The following is a 19,994-nucleotide window of genomic DNA, read 5'->3' as shown; positions in this document are numbered from 1 at the left end:
AGGGCATAGGTTTAGGGTGAGAGGGGAAAGATTTAAAAGAGACCTAAGGGACAACGTTTTCACGCAGAGGGTGAAACGTGTATGGAATGAGCTGCCAGAGGATGTGGCTGGAGGCTGGTACAATTGCAGCATTTAAGAGGCATTTGGATGGGTATATGAATAGGAAAGGTTTGAAGGGATATGGGCCGGGTGCTGGCAGGTGGGACTAGATTGGGTTGGGATATCTGTTCGGCATGGACGGGTTGGACTGAAGGGTCTGTTTCCATGCTGTACATCTCTATGACTCTGTGACCCTATGACCAGCCATGTCAGCCATATGGTCCATGCTAGTGTTAATGCTTCATGCTAGCCTCCTCCCACCTGACTTCAACCCAACCCTAACTGCTTACTTCCTAATCCCTTCTCTGTCACACGTCTATGTAACCCCACAACAACTTGCATTTACATAGCACCATTAATGCAGTGAAATGTCGGCACTTCACAGAAACATTATAAAACAAGGTATGACAGCTCGCACAACAGAAAGAGATGTTCGGTCAGGTCACTAAAAGCTTGGTTAAAGGTTTAAGGAATGTCTTAAAGGAGGAAGGCGAGGTTGAGAGGCAGAGAAGTGTAGGGAGAGATTTCCAGAGCCTGGGCCAAGGCAACTGAAGGCAGACCTTTATTCTTCCTGGTATTTGATGAGAGAAAGTTTCTGCCTATCCATTCTCTGCATGTGAGAGAGGGTCTCTTCTATAATAGTTTAGCATCAGTGGAGGAGTTGGGAGAAGTGACGGTGAGATAGAGCTGGCTGTCATCCGTATATAAGAAACAGGCCATTCAGCCCAGCTGTGCTGTGCCGGTGTTAATGCCCCACACAAGCCTTTGTCTACCTTCATTTGACTATTACCAGATTTTTCCATGTCTTTCTCCCTCATAAATTTATTTATGTTCCCTCAATGCTACTCGCCTCAACCTCATACTCACCACTCTGTGGGAAAAGAAGATTCTCCTGAATTCACAACTAGGTTTATTAGGGACCATCTGATAAATAATGGCTCCTGGACTCCCTCAAACATAAGATCATCTTCTCTGCCTATACCCGACTGGAATCATAACTTTGAAGACTTCTATCACATCACCTCTTTATTTTCTAGAGCAGAGTTCTCCTTTACTGATACCTGTTCCCTCTCTGTTTTGTTTTAATTCTTCAAAGTCTTTTTTGCACCTTCTAATGCTTATCTATATCCTTTTTTTAAAATGTTGAGATGAGCAGTTCACAGTACTTCAGATCTACATACAAGTCAGAGAAAGCAACGAGGAATCAATTAGTTTCCGAGAATTCATTAGGGTCCTGCTGATGGGAAACATTCTGTCTGTGCTTTGTCTGGCCTATCTGTCTGACACCACCTTGTATAACTCTGTTCTCATCATAGAGTCATAGAAATGTACAGCACGGAAACAGACGCTTTGGTCCAACCCGTCCACGCCGACCAGATATCCCAACCCAAGCTAGTCCCACCTGCCAGCACCCGGCCCATATCCCTCCAAACCCTTCCTATTCATATGTCCATCCAAATGCCTCTTAAGTGTTGCAATTGGACCAGCCTCCACCACTTCTTCTGGCTAAACAATCCTTTGAAATGATGGGGACAGTTGCCACAGATAGCTGCACACGTGTCTTTATAACATGAGGAGGCTTTTGCATTGTAGCTAGCTAGTGGTTCTGGCTGACCCCAGTGTTACATTTTGGAAGGATTTAGCACACTATGAGCATTCTGTCATAGGCCCTGAAGCCTGAGAGTGGGATTTGAACTCGGAGTCTCTGGCTCAAAGGCAAGGATGATGCCCACCACAGCATGAGCTCCCCGTATTAATGCTTCACTATCTTCTGACAATACTCAATTTGTGTCAGCACCATCACCAGGGCAACGGTGATGGGCAATAAATACCCGTCTTTTCAATGACATCAACAAGATGAAAATGAATCAAATCAAAAAAAACTCCTGTGGGTTGCATACAAAGGTCAGTGACCCCAGTTTAAAGAAAGGTTTGATATTCCTGGGGTTTTGCAATGCTCACCCTCAAGTGCAGCCAGGCACACTGCAATAATATAACATACACTTTATGATTTATTAACGAGAGTGCATTTGTTCACATCACATCGTACTACTGTCAAATCCACCCGGAGTGAGCATGTGGGTAGTGCACTCAGAGCTCTTGATCTAAATAATCAGCTCAGTTTTCAGTTGCAAAGGTCTGATTGATGTGGACTTTACAGTGATGTCTGGCTGGGGCCATTGACCGCCCAGCTGTTTTCCCTCCCTCCGAACCCCTGAGACAGAGCAGTGACTTGTCCTTTGTCTGGATGGGAGACAACGAGACGGTGTCCGCTGTGGCCTCTCAGTTGGAGTGTTATGGGCTCAGCTCTCACTCTGGAGCGCACGTTCCTGGCTGATGCTCCAGTGCAGTGCTGAGGGAGTTTTGGTAGTGTCATCAATTCAATGAGGTGCTAAACTGAGACCCTATCTGCTTGCACTAAGCCAATTGTAAAAGATCCCAAATGTGTACTTCAAAGAAGAGCAGGGGAATTCTCCCAGTGTCTGGGCCAATATTTATATCTCAGCCCACATGATTAAAAACAGATTCATTATCATACATCTGCTCGCCACGTTTCTTATATTACAGCAGTAAGCACATCTCTGACTGATTCCTAAGATGAAGGGATTTTCTTATGAGGTCAGATTGAGTCTGTACACACTGGTGGTTAGAAGAGTACAGGGTGGCCTTATTGAAATGTATGAGCTTCTGAGGGGACTTGATAAAGTGGAGGCTGAAGGGACATTTCCCCTTGTGGGAGAGACTAGAACCGGGGTGGGGGGGGGAAAACACTGTTTAAAAAATAAGGGGTCTCCCATGAAAGACAGATATGAGGAGAATTGCTTTCTTTCCTCAGATCATTAATCAGTTTCGTTCTCTTCCCCAGAGCGCAGTGAAGGCTGGGGCATGGAATTTATTTGAAGTTGAGTTAGATCCTGGATTAACTGGGGAGTCAATGGATATGGAGGGGGAGGGAGGTGCACAGGAGAGTGTAGTTGAGGCTACAAATCAGATCAGTCACAATTCTATCGAATGGGGGAACAGGCCCGAGGGGCCAAATAGTCCAGATTTCTTTGTTCAACACAGCAATTTATTGGCTGTGAGATGGTTTGGTTGATACTAAGATTGTGTGCTGTTTGAAAGGAAACTGTTGAGCCTTGTGACTTATTCTGTTAAGCAAGCATATCCCTTATCAGTTAATATAATTGTGCATTATTTGATGTTTTAAGGCCTATAACTTACTGCTTTAAATTCCCGATTCCTTGCACTGAGAGTGGTGAAAATGTGGGTAACTCACTGTTGCAGGAAGGAGGGGAGGCAGGTCCCACAGATGCATTGAGGAAGCTAGCCAAACTCTTGAGGCAAAAGGACAAGCCAGGAGGCTCACATGGTATAGATTGTTTGAGCTGAATGGCCTGAGCCTGTCTGTAATTTCCATCTAATTTTCTGTGAATGCCCATCATGTAACACAAAGGTATTGTCACAGTCTGTAATGCGCCCCATCCCAAATTCCAGACTGTTTAATCTTCAATTTCCTTTGGGAATCCATTGATTGTTCTGTCCAGATAAAGTGCATTTGCTGAAAATCCAAAGTGAACACAGAAAGCCTGCACAAGTGCTGATGTTTGTACTGTGTTGCTTCCAACATTTTTTCTTTCTGTTTTCAGAAGGCTACGCCTGTAGGCTTTTTGCACATCATTTCCCCACCCGACGTCGCTCCAGCCCTTCCTTCCCCCTCCTCCCCAATTCAACAATTCGAGAAAATAGAAGTTTTTGAACATTCTGCTGCACCTTGGATGATTTTAACCTCCACACCCTCCTTCTGATCTCAGCAAGAATTCACTGTTTACATCTTAAACTCAAGGTCATTGTTCTTCTGTAGTTTTAACGGTGTCTGAGTTTTGTTACGGAGAGAGATGGGGAAATGAAAGAGACAGGAGAGAAAGTGGCAGAGTGAGAGGAGGGCGCGAGTGATGGGGAAACTGACAGAGATAGAGTGAGTGAGACCAAGACAAGAGAAAAAGAGAGTGTGAGAAAAGGAAATCTGGACAGAGAGAAGGAGATGGAGAAAGTTGGAGGGAAAGAAAGCAAGGCAGAGATAGAGGGACTCCAGAGAGTGGGAGAGAAATTGTCAGGGAGCGGGAGGGAGAGACAGGAAGCATCAGAGAGAAAGGGAGAGACAGAGGGAAGGAGGTAGAGAAAAATAGAGACAGAGTGAGGGAGGCATTGAAAAAGAGAGACAGGAAAGGAGGGTGAGAGACCGAGATGGAGAGAGACAGAGTAGAACGTTAAGAGAGAACAATCAAGGGAGAGACAGCAAGACAGAGAGAGAGCATTAGCACACATGGAAGGCTGTGTGCTTATCCAAGTGTTCACAGAGCCTGAACTGACAGGTCCTGCAGGACAGCTTGTTCCATTTCAGGACATGCAGTTGAGCAAAAACAAATCTATTTTTGGATGTACTCTTTCATATTTACTTTTGAGCACAACTGCACTGTTCTAATTAATATTTTCATGCTAATGGCTTTCACTGGTTTGTTGTTTTTTATACCCCAGCCTGTTGAATGGACTCAATGCCCAATGTATATATGTATGTGCTACATGTGTCTCAGAGTGTAATGTGCTCCTTCCTATAGAAAACAGTTATTGCCAATGTGCTGATGGTTTCAGGAAATACAATTAACCCGTATTGAGTTAGCCGGTCTCAACGTTATTTAGAGGATTTGGGAGGGGTGGAGGGTGAGAAATGGAAACAGATCAGCCAGGTTTACTGATTGTGATCCCTCTGTGGATGGCAAATGAGGAAAGTGCCAAAGTTACATGAGAACGTGAGAAATAGGTGCAGGAGTAGAGCAACCCATCCAGATTGCTTCCCCATTTCACATGACCAGAGCTGATTTCTGTCCACTCCCCATTTCCCTTGAGAGACCAAGTATCTGTGTACTCCAGCCTTAAACATATTCAGTGATGGAGCATCCACAACCCTTTGAGGGAGAGAATTCCAAGTTTTTGCAGATGTCTGAGTGAAAAGAACCAATTGAGCAGCATGGTGGCTCGGTGGTTAGCATTGGTGCCTCACAGCGCCAGGGACCTGGATTCAGTTCCGCCCTCGGGTGACTGTCTGTGTGGAGTTTGCATGCTCTCCTAGTGTCTACATGGGATTCCTCCGGGTCCTCCGGTTTCCTCCCACAGTCAAAGGATATGCAGGTTAGGTGGTTTGGCCATGCTAAATTGCCCATCGTGTCCAAGGATGTGCATGCTGGGTGGATTAGCCAGAGGAAATGCAGGGTTACAGGGATAGGGTAGTTGGGGGGGGGGGGGGTGGTTTTCGGAGAATCTGTTGTGGACTCAATGGGCTGAATGGCCTGCTCCCACACTGTAGAGATTCAATGATTCTGTGAAATTCCTCAGTCAGCGAGAAAAGCCTCTCAGTATCAACCCATAAAACCCCTTCAGAATCTTGAATGTTTCACTGTCTCATTGTTCCAAACCTCCGAGAGTACGGGTTACTCAGCCTCTCAGCAGCAGCCCCTTCAAGCCAGGGACCAATGTAGTATACCTTGCTGTGCTGTCTTCAATGCAAGTATATCCGTCCTTAAATATACTTTTGGGAAGTCTCTTTACAGTGTGCTTCCTTGCTGGAACCACATGCTACATCTTTGTGTTCTTTGTACAAGTACATCGACCCGAAACATTAACCCTGATTTCTCTCCACAAATGCTGCCAAACCTGTTGAGCTTTTCCAGCAATTTCTGGTTATGTTACATCGAAGGCTCTCTGAATGCGAACATCAGGTTTACGCCTTTGAAAAATATTTTGCTTTGCTATTCTCCAACTGCAAAGCGAATAATCTCTCACTTTGCCACATTACACTCCATCTGCCACTTTGTTGGCCACTCACTTAACCTGGCTATATCTCTTTGAAGTCGCTCTTTGTCCTCCCCACAGCTTACATCTCCACCATTATTTGAATTGTCAGGAAACATTATTAGCAGTCTCTTAATTTAAAAAAAAATTAACCTGTTTTTCTAATCAACCAGTTCAGAGAAGTTATTGCACACTGCTGGAGCAGGTTGGACTTGAATCTGAGATTGTAAATACATGAAGGCTCAATACTGATCCTCACGTCACTTCAGTAACCATGGCCAGTCAATATAAACATTTCTAATTTACCTTCACTCCCTCCTTCTTGTCTGTTTACCAGTCCTCCACCTATGGAGAAAGTATGCCTCATCTTTTGCCTTGGGACCCTGCAACCACACGGGATCAAGGTGGATTTCACCAGTTTCCTCATTTCCCCTCCCCTCCACCTTATCCCAGTCCCAAGCCTCAAACCCGGCACCGCCCACTTGACCTGTTCATCGTCTTTCCCATCTATCCACTTCTCCCTCCTCTCCAACCTATCACCGTCTCCCCCACCTTCATCTACCTATTGCATTCTCAGCTACCTTCCCCCCCTCCTCCCAAGCCCGACCACCCCCCCCCCCGCCACTTCCCATTTATCTCTCAGCCCCCTTGGGCCACAAGCCTCATTCCTGATGAAAGGCTCCGGCCCGAAACATCGATTCTCCTGCCCTTCGGATGCTGTCTGGCCTGCTGTGCTCTCCCAGCACCCCACTCTCGACTCTGATCTCCAGCATCTGCGGTCCTCACCTCCTCCTGATGGTGTAGAGTGTTGTGGCTTCTAGCCCTCAGTTGGGGTTGCCAACTCTGGCTCGAGCACTTCTCTAACATGATCTTGTGCCTTTATAAGTCTTCTCACCCATCTCAATATCCAATCTCACAATACCGCTCCCCCGCGCCCCCTGAACAGCTCTCCGTGACACGAAGAGAACTATCTTGACTGTCAGTCAACTGGACCTCTTACCATTTTTCCATACTGAAATACCTAACAAACAAATATATTCAAAGATATGCAATTTACTTTCATTTCCCCATATTGGGACTTTTACCCTCCCCAGTTTTCCGAGATCACAGCTGACTCCGGATCCTTCTAAGCTCCCAAATTCCAGGTTAGGGTTGATCTGAAGTAGGCCTCCCTTGGGAAATCCTCCAAGCTCCAACACTGTTGCCAGCTCGCACTGTCAATCCTCAACCTGGGGCACCTGTCCAAAAGCCAAGACAAACCTGTCAGCTCAGTGAGATGCAACATGGTCATCAGTTAGGCCTCAACTGGAGAATTGCATCTCAGTTAAAGCCTTGGTGAGGGTCCACAAAAGATTTCCTAGAATGGAACCAGGGAAGGGGGTTGTCACCTTTCAACTTTGAGAAGAAACTGGGGTAGTTCACTTGGAACAGAGAAGATTGAGGGTTGATTTGATAGAGATGTTCAAAATCATGGACTTGATATTGTAAGTAAGGACAAACTGTTTTCAGTGACCGCAGTAACAAGATGACAGCAATTTTGAAAATAATTGGTGAAATAGAGCAGAGGAAGTTTTATTTTAATCAACAATGAGTTGGGATGTGGAATATACATCCTGAAAGGTTGATGGGAACAGATTCAGTCATAGCTTTGAAAGGGAAATTGCGCAAATAAAATGATAGAGTCACTTGTAAGACTATAGGAGAAGAATGAGAGATTGGGACCAATTAGATAGGAACCAGAACAGACTGGATGAGCTGAATGGCCACTTTTAGTGTTGTGTCATTCTCTGATGTGATACATTCCCGTTGAGCTGAAGTTAAACCAGCATTTTTCTGGAATAGCCCTCAGCCACCTCTTCAGAGATTCCTCTGAACTGAAACTAGAGCAGGGCTTATTTCAAAATGGAGCAATGACATTCGGTGTTGGTTGTTGAAAATGTGTTGCTGGAAAAGCGCAGCAGGTCAGGCAGCATCCAAGGAACAGGAGAATCGAAGGGCTTAACATCGATTAACAGGGCTTAACAGGAGAAACATTGATTCTCCTGCTCCTTGGATGCTGCCTGACCTGCTGCGCTTTTCCAGCAACACATTTTCAGCTCTGAACTCCAGCATCTGCAGTCCTCACTTTCTCCTCATTCGGTGTTGGTGTTAACCACGAGACTGACACTAAATGAGTCTTCTCTACAATGTAGTAGTGACTGTCAATGTCAAAATTGCCTGGTGAAACTCAAGTCTCTGATTACTATAATCTTTTAGGCTGGTTGTTACCCACCGGTTAAGATTCAGGAGAACACAGCTTGTAGATCCAAGGTATAGATTCCGGGGGAGAGATTCCATCCCTTTCCTCCGGGGGATTGCGAGGAATACTTCTGCATTAAACCCTTCCCAGATCCCAGTATTGCTTGTTGAGGGAGTAGGATCAGTAGAGATACAGTCAGTATCACTGATGTGCTGAGGACCACTGTACAAAGCATGTTGAATTGTAATACCACGTCTGATGATTAAAATTACATTAAATTCTTTTGACATTTTCCTTTTCACAGAATGAAGGGGTTTTTTGTCCAAGACTTTAGATGGGGATATTGCTCCTTTAGGACAGCCCTGATGGAACTGTTTGTCTTGGTCTGTTCTGGTTGAGCAAACTCAAAGTTGCCACCCAGGTTGATAGGTTGTTAAGAAGGCATATGGTGTGTTGGCTTTCATTAGCAGGGGGATTGAGTTTAAGAGCCACGAGGTTATGCTGCAGCTCTGTAAAGCCCTGATTCGACTGCACTTGGAATATTGTTTTCAGTCCTGGTTACCTCATTATAGGTAAGATGTGGAAGCTTTAAAGAGGGTGCAGTGGAGATTTACCAGGATGCTGCCTGGTCTGGAGGGCATGTCTTATGAAGAAAAGTTGAGGGAGCTAGAGCTTTTCTCATTGGAGTGAAGAAGAATGAGAGGTGACTTGATAAAAGTGTACAAGATGATGAGGGGCACAGATAGAGTGGATGGCCAGAGTCTTTTTCCCAGGACGGAAATGGCTATCATGAGGGGGCATAATTTTAAGGTGATTGGAGGAAGGTTTAGGGGAGATGTCAGAGGGAGGTTCTTTACACAGAGAGTGATGGGTGTGTGAAATGCATTGCCAACAGCAGTAGTAGTAGAGTTCGATACATTAGGGACATTTAGGCGACTCTTGGATAGGCACATGGATGATCGTAAAATGAAGGGTATGTAGGTTAGTCTGATCTTAGATTAGGATAAAAGGTTGGCACAACATCGAGGACTAAAGGGCCTGTACTGTGCTGTACTGTTCTATGTTCTATGTTTCTAGAAACTGAAGTTTTGTGAGTGTTGTAAAATAATTATAAATTAAAACCCAGCCGACAATTCACAGGGGCTGAAATAGGCCTTGAAGCAGTATTCTAAACAGGGCAGTTGTAAATTGACAGCTGACTGTATTGGTGCCGTTAGGATTTTACATTGACTCCCCTTCCAGTTTGACACCCATGAAAGTTCCCTTCCCACAGACCCAGATGCCTGGGGCAGGACTGTGTCCCATCACATGTCCTCGTGCCCTGAGTGTATCAGTAGTGGCAGCAGACAATGTTAAACATTACTGATTACACTCCTGGATGAATTGCAATATCAAACAATTCAGGGAGACTGCTTGATTTGCCAATCCTGGGCAGTGGGAGGGGATCTGCAAGAATGAGGAATGGGATTAGGTCATTCAGACCCTCAAACTTTCTGTGCTTTTTGATAAACTCATGGCTGATAATTGTGGCCTGAACTCTCCTTTCCTGTCTGCCTCTCCACAACCATCAACTCTCTTAGCAAACAAAAATTGATCAAACTCAGCATTGGATAAGTTCAATGATCCAGCCTCAATGGCACGCCGGGCAGAGACTTCCACAGACTAATGACAAATTAGTTCTTCGATTCATTCATTCATTTTTTTAACAGTTGACAGAGAAAGCATAATATGTTTAGGAAGAAAGCAAAAATGTGAAAAATACAATTAACTAGATTTTCAAATTGTGGGATTATTCAAATGTAAGCAAATAGTCACAGGTGAGGTGCCGGAAGACTGGAGGTTGGCTATCGTGGTGCCACTGTTTAAGAAAGGTGGTAAGGACAAGCCAGAGAACTATAGACCAGTGAGCCTGACGTTGGTGGTGGGCAAGTTGTTGGAGGGAGTCCTGAGGGACAGGATTTACATGTATTTGGAAAGGCAAGTACTGATCAGGGATAGTCAACATGGCTTTGTGTGTGGGAAATCATGTCTCAGAAACTTGACTGAGATTTTTGAAGAAGTAACAAAGAGGATTGATGAAGGTAGAGTGGTAGGTGTGATCTATATGGACTTCACTAAGGCGTTCAACAAGGTTTCTTATGCGAGACTGGTTAGCAAGGTTAGATCATGGAATACAGGGATACAGATCATTTGGATACAGAACTGGCTCAAAGGTAGAAGAGGGTGGTGGTGGAGGGTTGTTTTTCAGACTGGAGGCCTGTGAGCAGTGGTGTGCCACAAGGACTGGTGCTGGGACCACTGCTTTTCATTATTCATATAATGACTTGGATGTGAACATAGGAGGTATAGTTAGTAAGTTTGCAGCTGACACTAAAGTTGGAGGTGTAGTGGACAGCGAAGAAGGTTACCTCAGAGTACAACAGGATTCTGATCAGATGGGCTGAGAAGTGGCAGATGGAGTTTAGTTTAAATAAATGTGAGGTGCTGCATTTTGGAAAGACAAATCTTAGCAGGACTAATGCACTTAATGGTAAGGTCCAAGGGAGTATTGCTGAACAAAGAGACCTTGGAGTGCAGGTTCATAGTTCCTTGAAAGTGGAATTACAGGTAGATAGGATATTGAAGAATGCAATCCCTGATGAAAAGCTTATGCTCAAAATGTCGATCCTCCTGTTCCTCAGATTCTGCCTGACCGGCTGCGCTTTTCCAACACCACACTCAACAACTCTGATCTCCAGCACCTGCAGTCCTCACTCTGTCCTAGTGAAGGCGGCATTTGGTATGGTTTCCTTTATTGGTCAGAGCATTAAGTTGGGAGGTAATGTTGCGGTTGTACAGGACATTGGTTGGGTCAGTTTTGGAATATTGTGTGCAAATCTGGTCTCCTTCCTATCAGAAGGAATTTGCAAAACTTGAGAAGGTTCAGAAAAGACTTACAAGGATGTTGCCAGGGTTGAAGGATTTGAGCTATAGGGAGAGGCTGAATAGGCTGGGGCTATTTTCCCTGGAGCATCAGAGGCTGAGGGGTGACCTTATAGAGGTTTATAAAATCATGAGGAGCATGGATAGGATAAATAGACAAAGTCTTTTCCCTGGTGTGGGGGAGTCCAAAACTAGAGGGCATAGGTTTAGGGTGAGAGGGGAAAGATATAAAAGGGACCTAAGGGGCAACCTTTTCAAGGTACGTGTATGGAATGAGCTGCCAGGGGAAGTGGAGGAGGCTGGTACAATTACAGCATTTAAAAGGCATTTGGATGGGTATATGAATACGAACAGTTTAGAGGGATATGGGCCAAGTGCTGGCAAATGAGTCTAGATTAGGTTAGGTATCTGGTTGGCATGGATGAGTTGGGTCTGTTTCTGTGCTGTACATCTCTGTGACTCTAAACAGCCATTCAGCTCCTCAAAGCTGTCACTCCATTCAGTTTGGTCTTAGGAAATAGGTGCAGGGGAAGGCTATTTGGCCCATTGAATCTGCTGTACTATTCATCTATATCATGACTGATATTCTTCACAATGCCATTTCCCCGCAATAGCTCTGTAACCCTTTAACATCCAGAAATCTGTCACTGTCCCCCAGTTTAGTTTATCTACTTTCATTTCTTATCCTGCAATAGTCTTAACCAATTAAAAAAAAAGTTTTGTTTCTCAGACTCGAGAGTTTAAATTGATCACGAACATCTTCTCCGAGGGAGAGTGTTCCAGATTTATGTCAGGACTGTAAAGGGACGAACATGAATAGAAATAACTTATTTCCCTTAGTTGAGAAGTCCATTGCCAGGGAGCATAGTTTAAATGAACTAATGGCAGGGTTAGAAGGGAGTGGAAGAGTCATTTCTCCACCCCCGGTAGTGGGGGGGATGGGTGGTGGAGGGGATCTGGAACTTACTGTCTGAAAGGATGGAAGAGGCAGAAATCCTCACCCTGTTTGAAAGCACTGGGTATACTTTCCAAGTGGTGTAACATACAGGGTGACAGGACAAGAACAGGAAGGTGTGCTGAGGCTGTGTTTGAAATATTCTGTGCCTGTGTCAAATTTCCCGTTTGCATATGCAAAGGGCAAGTGCAGGTGCTGTTAAAGGACACCTTTCTGTTCTTACCCAATGCAAAGAGTGGTTTACAACCACTGCCACAGATGCCATAGTTGGTTGAGTAATATAACTGAGTGGGTAAATGTCCGAGCTCTTGCCTGCTCCCTGTGGGAGCTTGATGTTTGCATTTTTGCTGTGTTTCCCCAACTTACTTAAAGCACTCCAGTAGCAATTCGTTAGCTGTTAAAATCTCAGTGACTGTCCTGGGGTAGGAATAGGTGCTATAGAAATACAAGTTCTGAGAGTCGGTGAAGGTCTTCTCTCCCTTTCATGGAGACGCTGATACAGTTCTCAGGCTCTGCACAGAAGAGCTGGATAGCTACTTCCTGTCTTCCCGAGAGTGTACCTTCCTGACACTGGCCCTTTAAGAGTGCATGTTGCACACTGCTCTGTGGACTGTGCAGGAGGCACAATAGCCTTGTTCAGAGTGTCATGCAGGCAATGCATAGTGTGGACCGTGTGCTTTGGGGATAGGGTCTCCGAAGAACTTTGTTCTTTGGTTTAATGGCCCGCTCTGTTTCTAATGCACTGTCAAAGTAATAGGTGAGCTTTCTGCTGGAGCCGCCTTGTTCCGGTCCTACTTTCCTCTGCATTAGTCCCATGGCTGCTGTACCGACTGTGTATGGAGCTCTCAGCCCAGAGTGTGTACCCGAGGAGGTGACTAGCCCCTTGTCCTCTGTCCAGTACTGGCTGCGGTGGGGGTGAACAGCCTTTGTGGTCTGGTTGAAGGGTTCTGGCTATTCCTCAGTGCTGACTGTGGGCTCTGAGAACTTGTGGCTAGCTCAGGCAATGCCGCTTTAAGAGTTTTTGGCTTCGGTGGGGTTCTGACGTGTGGCAGTGAGAAGAGGGGAGGGGAGACGAGAGAGAGAGAGAGACGGAAAAAGAGTCTGTCCCTGGCTTGGAGAGTTGGACAGGCAGAGAGAGAGAGAGAGAGCGGTGCTGTAGCCACCCACTCTGTCTCTCACAGTAAAGGGGGTGGCTAGTTCCTATCAGCACCATTCCTGGGACTGCAGCTTCTCCACACACTCTCTCTCAGCAACAGACAAAACTATGAAGACAGACCAGTGAGTGTTCCCAAGAGGGAGGTAGCAGCAGCAGCAACATGTACGGTCACTACCACCACTTCATGAAACTCCCTGTCACCTACAACCGTGAGTAAGCCTTCAATCCACCCTCTCACATTCTCATTCTCATTCTCGCCTTCCTGTGCTGGGGGGAAACAAGTTCTCTCACACCCCACCCCACCCCACCCCCACCCCCACCCCCCCCCACCCCCACCCCCCCCCCCCCCCCACCCCCCCCCCCCACCCCCCCCCCCCCACCCCCACCCCCCCCCCACCCCCCCCCCCACCCCCCCCCCCCCCCCCACCCCCCCCCCACCCCCCCACCCCCCCCCCCAGTGGTTAGGACTCTTCTTAGTTTTAACTCTTTCCCGCCCTCAATCATTCGAGCCCCTCTGCTATTGTTTTAAAAAGCAAAAAGCTGCACACGTGTTTTTGTTTGTGTCCTATTTTATTTTTAAATACCAATCATTCATGTTTGGCAAGGCGCAGCGCTTCGGGCTTCGAACCTCTGCTCTTGAGTGTGGGGCCCCTCTGCTTGTCCTATCGAGACATCCCGCCCGAAATTTATGCTAGAGGATGCGAAAACCCTCCGGAATAGTGAGTATTTTTGTCCCCCCCCCCATGTTGAAGATATACAGCACCTCCCTCTCGACAGTGAGTTCCACATTTAACTCACTGAGCGCCCATTCACTGAGACAGGGTTAACTTGCGCCTCGGCACTGGGTATGGCTGTAGGTGGAGGAGATAATGTGGCATTTTGTTTTTAAATAAGAGAGATTCCAAACACTTAGTCCATTCCATCCCAGCAGAGTCATCAGCTCTATTCATTTTGGGCAGTTGCCCCCTGACCCTTCCAAAACCAGTATGACTGTTGCAGTGGACAGTAACTGGTTCGAGTACAGGATTGCTGGTGACAAGAGGAAAGGCAAAAATCTAGCAGTGTAGCCCTGTACAGCATGTATTAATTAGATATACAGCCGTCAGTTATCAGTGTGTGTAGTATAAACGTACAGCAATCATTCTGTCAGTGTATTCCCCACTGTCTTATACTGCACTTAACTGTTGTTTACTCTTTATAAATGCATGGCATTTATTTTCATTCAGTTTATCCTAAATTCCCTGAGCATGCTTTGCATCTTACCCTGAAGATGCAGCAGTAGAAGCCATTATTGTCAGAAATTTGTATAAATCTGCAGGCTCACTAGCTGTTCATCCTGCTTAAATGTTTCTGGTGGGGCGGTGGGTTCGGTCGGCTGACTAAACTGGACGGCTGATTTGCACTGATGCCAACAACATGCATTCAGTTCCCTCACCATCTGAGATTGTCATGAAGGACTCTCTTTCTCAACCTCTCCCCTTGCCTGAGGCATGGAGACCCTCAGGTTAAACCAGCACCAGTCATCTCTCTCCAATGAGTGAGTAGCTCTGTGGTTCTCTGGGACAGTGGTGAATCTGGCAATTAGTGTGTGACATTGAGCACTGTGTCTGAATGTACAGCAAATACTGATATTCCATATTTCATTGTCCTGCCAATGCTGAGTACTTACAGGGCATGTCCAACAGAGGTTAGATGGTAGAGTAAAGCCCCTTCTTGACTCTCCAATAACAGTTACAGAGGTATATTACAGGTTTCTGCTCGTATCGATTCAGGAGTTTGGGTACTTATATGTATAGAAAATCAGATACCCATGTATGTGTAACAGAGTGGAAACAATTTGAGGTGTTTGAGGCTGTTTAAATACAAAATAACAGACACCTACAAGTATTTTACAGACTGGAATCTAATTGAGGGGCTTGAGGTGTTTATATATCGAACAACAGTTGCCTGGGAGTGAGCTTCAGGCTAAAATCCAATTGAGAGTTTTGTGGAGTTTTAATATAGAATAACCAAGAGTGAGTTACAGACTGGAACTTAAGGTATTTGGTGGAGGGTTTATATGTAGAATTACAGGTACCCAGGTAGTGAGGTCCAAGTGCGATTCTAATCGAGGGGTATAATTTAAATAATTCTTAATAATTTCAGAGAAGGTAATATCTGTTTACTTTTGAGGGCAAACTCCATTTATTAGGATCCGGCCACGTGACTCATTTATTTCTCCCAAAATGCCACAGAATAAGTTTGAAAGTATTTATGTCAGTCTGTTCCCTCCCCATAACCTTCCCACTGTAAACCAGCTCCATTACTGAGTCACCTAACATTGAGCAGTGTGACAGAAGAAGGGATTGGAGTCCGCCTTGCTGCTGATTTGAATCGGGAATTGCCGTGTTTTTGCACTGGGTGGACCTCCGTATTGTCCTGTTGTGATTCACCAATGCACACCGGCAACATGAAGGGGCAATGCATTTACTTTCTGTAAAGATTTGCCCTTTGACACTGGATTGTGTTCCATTTTAGTTTTGAAGGCTTAACTGCCTTGTTATGTTTGTGCTTTCAGAGAGCAATCCCAGAAGTTGGGATCGTTCTCGTTATTGTTGTAGTACGTTGAAGGCTGGGTCTTTTTTTTTTGGAGATCCATTTCAGGTATAGGCTGGATTTTTTTTTACCTTTTTTGGAGAGGAAAATACTGAGGAGGTACCTGATTTAAAGTATACAAAATTGAGAGGTATAGACATGGTAGATTGAGAGAATGTTTTCCCTATGGCTGACGTAGCATACATTTAAGATGAGGAGCAAATGCTTTCCAGGAGATCTGAGGAAATATTTTTTCATCCGGAGGGTAGTAAACATATGGAATACGTGGCCTGAGAGGGTAGTGGAGGCAGGTACTTCCACATCATTTAAGAATCTTCTGGATAGCAGTTTAAATGGTCAGGGCTATGAACGATTCAACTGGACGATGAACCAGGTGAAAGTAAATGTGTAAATGCAGGGATTTGTGCAGTTTGTTGTTTGTTAGTCAGCCTTAACAGGGTGGGCTGAAGGGCTGTTTCTGTGCTGGGTGGACTGTGAAATGGCTGCTACTTATTCTGAGAGGCCTGGTTTCTCCGACTCTGTAACCTCCACATGCAAACCCGTGCTGCAAATCTGCCCTACTGTAACTGAAAGTCCTTCTTGGCTAGTGCACCCTGTGGAATCCTCCTCCTGAAGGTCCAGTTACATTGGCCAGTCTGTCTATTACTGATGACCTCATTCCTGATGAAGGGCTTATGCCCGAAACGTCGATTCTCCTGCTCCTCTGATGCTGCTTGACCTGCTGTGTTTTTCCAGCACTGCACCCTTGACTCTGATCTCCAGTATCTGTAGTCCTCACTTTCTCCTGTCTTTTCCCTATGGTGGGAGGAGTCCAGAATGAGAGGGCATAGGTTTCGAGTGAGAGGGGAAAGATATAAAAGAGACTTAAAAGGCAACTTTTTCATGCTAAGGGTGGTACGTGTATGGAATGAGCTGCCAGAGGATGTGGTGGAGGCTGATACAATTGCAACATTTAAAAGGCATCTGGATGGATATATGAATAGGAAGGGTTTGGAGGGATATCGGCCAGGTGCTGGCAGGTGGGACTAGATTGGGTTGGGATATCTGGTCGGCATGGACAGGTTGGACCGAAGGGTCTGTTTCCATTCTGTACATCTCTATGACTCTTATTATTGTCCTCAGTCTACCACCATAACTTTGGCAAAAGACCTATTAGTGTAGAATCATGCCATCTTACAGTACAAAAGGGTATGCAGTCTGTTATTGGCTCTACCTGCTCTTTAAAATATGGTTTCACAAGTCAGCTTTTTCCCCTATCGCCCTTCAGATTAATAGCACTTTTTTTTTGCCCTCTTCATTCTTTCAAGGGATTTGGGCATCACTGTCAAGGTCAGTACTTGCTCCCTGTTTTAATCACAGTTGCAGAGGGTGGTTAAAAATCTACAGTTGATTCTAAAATAAAACACAGATCAGCGATCCTGGAGATCTGAAACAAATGAAAACAGAAAGTGCTGGAGAAACTCAGCTTGTAACATCTGTGCAGAGATAACCGTGAACATTTCAAATGCAGTGACCTATCTTCAGAACAACTGACGCTAGTTTTCATGGTCACTATTACTGAGATGTGCTTTCAATTTCAGATTTAATAATTGGATCAAATTTCCCCCATCTGCCATAATGGGATTTGAGCCCGTGTCCCAGAGCATTATTCTGTCCCTCTGCATTACTAGTCCAGTGACATTACCACTACACCACCATCTCTTCTTGAATCATTTCTCTCACGTTCCTACATGATCTGATGCCACCTCTCTTGCAGGTAGTGAATTCCAGCTTTTAACAGTCTTCCAAGTGAATAGCTATTATCATTTCCTTTCTGGATCTTAAGTCAGTTATCTTTAAATCTCTGACTTTTGGTTACTGACCCACTTTCTGGTGAATTTGATTGTGCCTTGACTTTATCTGCTGACAGGAGAAGATTCACAGCTACTCCATTGAACAGAGGTTTTGCATCTCTGGTATCACCCTGGAAAATCCGCTTTGCACTCTCTCAAAGGACTTGACATCCTTCATAATATCTGGTGCCTGTAATTGTACGCAATGCTTCAGCTTTGATTTGTATACATAGCCCCTGTTAACGAAGTCACATTTCCCGCACATCCTTAAATGGTCTCATCAATTCCTCCTGCCGTTTTCATAGATTTCAGAATATAGACCCTTGCTGCCCCTCCTCTCTGTTCTTGCACCACCCGTTATAGCATTCAGATGACTTTGCCTGTCCAAAGTGAAGGACTTCAGTCTTTTCAACATTTTATTGTGATTTTCCTGTGCCTGTCCGTTTTCTCCACTCCATGTCCTTCTAATTTGCTTGCTGTTTACTATGTTGTTGAGTTTAGCAACATCTGTAAATGCGTTGACCAATCTAAACCACCAGACAATACACCTATTTTACAGGGTCAGAATGTTATACCATTTAATGCACGGTGTACTCTGTGTACTGATACACTAATTAATTGTAGTTGTATGGACCTTGATATTTCACTTTTAAACCACTGGATATAAATCCATTGTCTTCAGAGCCCAACTGATCCTCTAACCATTTGGAAATGCATGTCTTTAATTGTCAGTGCGGCTGCATGACATTAAGATGTGACAACATTTCTGAAAACTTTTGTACTCCTTGATGTCCCGAATTGATGTTTGAATCTTGCGAAGTCATGATTGGTCATGGCAATATCAAAGTGTGATAAGGAAAATATTATGGGATAAAACAAAAGGACTGCAGATTCTGGAGATCTGAAACCAAAATGTAAATTGCTGGAGAAACTCAGCAGGACTTATTGAACTTATTGTAGGATTACAGGCAGTGCACAGTATACCCTCTGATGTTACTGCTTTCTGCTTTTCGCTGTTGTGTATTTTGCATTATAAAGGAAAGCAAGGGAACTGTCAGAGTCATAGAGCTGGACAGCACAGAAACAGACCCTTTGGTCCAACACATCTGTGCCGATCAGATATTCTAAATTAATCAAGTCTCATTTGCCAGCATTTGGCCCATATCCCCCTCAACCCTTCTTATTCATATACTCCCCTGTGTCCTGACCAGCATTTTGTCACTCAACCATCATCAATTAAACAGATTCCCTGGTCATTCGCACATTACTGTGGAAACTCGCTACGATAGTATCTGCACTTCCAAATTACTTCAATGCCTGTAAGGTTGCATGGGGCAGCCTGAAGTCCGAACCGGTGCTAGAGAAATGGAAATACCTTTTTACTTTCCGTTTGGAAACCCAGTTTGAACAGTTGTCTCAGAGGGGACACAGTTTGTGTGTTTAAATATTAGTGGGAACAGGTTTGACTTGCTGTGAGCCGAATTCACAGTTGTCAGGCCTGACCTACTCCAAGAGGCTGACAGATAGTCGACAGCACGAGGGTGTAGTAAATGTCATACATCAGAGGTCACTGTGCAGGGTGTGGCATTTGAACTGGCCGAGAAGGCAGGATGGTGGATGTTTGTGGAGGAGAGCCTTTCTGCTCTGAGCTGGCCACTGTGTCCTTGCCGATGGGAAGAGGCTTAATACAGGTAAGTTGTCCGTTTAGGTCTGAGCATGTCTCAAACTCCTGTCCCTTCTCAACTCTCTCTCAGTCCCACCCCAGCCTCTCCAATCGGCTGGACGGGAAATGGCTGTGCTTTAGCCCAAGGTGATAGAAAGTCGGATGTAGGTCACACCTTTCACCCAAAGAAATGTTTGCTCAAAGGCACCAGGAAATAGAGAGAAAGTAATGGGCGACTGAAAGTTTGGCTCAAGAGGAGAGTTCTGAGTTGGGTCTTAAAGATTTTGGAGAGCGCTGGAGAGGTTAGGGGCAAGGTAAACCAAAGAATCAATCAATGTTGCCAGGGCTAAGGGGAAGAGGGTCTGGAAAAGGACAATGACCAAGTACTCTAGTTGATTATCAATCCTGTTTGATGTTTCCTGTGCAGCTGTTGTAACCAGTCCCAGTTTGACCGCCTCTTGCACTGTATTAGCTCAAGCACATTTTCTCTCCCTGTATACAGTGGCCTTGTGATTTTCTTTTTTAAAAAGATTCTTTCAAAGAACATGGGTGTTGCTGGCAAACCAAGTATTTTGTTGCTCCTCCATAATTGAACTGTATGGCTTGCTTATCCATTTCCAAGTAGATCAGGCCTGACAACTGTGAATTCTGCAGTCATTGTTTTTACCTTATCCATTTCCAAGGCT

The 19,994-nt window shown here is 45.1% G+C and overlaps 1 protein-coding gene across 5 annotated transcripts in view; it reads left to right on the top strand.

The window, feature by feature from the left end:
- The window catches only part of LOC140479597 (retinoic acid receptor RXR-gamma-A-like), a 334,953-nt gene that overhangs the window by 83,805 nt on the left and 231,154 nt on the right, over window positions 1-19,994 (top strand). For 2 of the 5 annotated variants that reach the window (XM_072573423.1, XM_072573422.1), the window contains exon 2: window positions 13,313-13,427. The exons of 2 other annotated variants lie outside the window; for them this stretch is intronic. In XM_072573423.1, coding sequence (XP_072429524.1) covers window positions 13,379-13,427 — 49 coding nt within the window. In that variant the 5' untranslated portion in view covers window positions 13,313-13,378. Of the gene's footprint in view, window positions 1-13,312; window positions 13,428-13,891; window positions 13,938-19,994 lie in introns of those variants that run through there. One more of the 5 variants, XM_072573425.1, reaches the window with a different exon arrangement.

This window comes from Chiloscyllium punctatum, chromosome 7, assembly GCF_047496795.1.
Source record: "Chiloscyllium punctatum isolate Juve2018m chromosome 7, sChiPun1.3, whole genome shotgun sequence".
Taxonomy (NCBI): domain Eukaryota; kingdom Metazoa; phylum Chordata; class Chondrichthyes; order Orectolobiformes; family Hemiscylliidae; genus Chiloscyllium; species Chiloscyllium punctatum.
The sequence above is the reverse complement of the archived record's forward strand: the minus strand, read 5'-3'. Positions and strand labels throughout refer to the sequence as shown.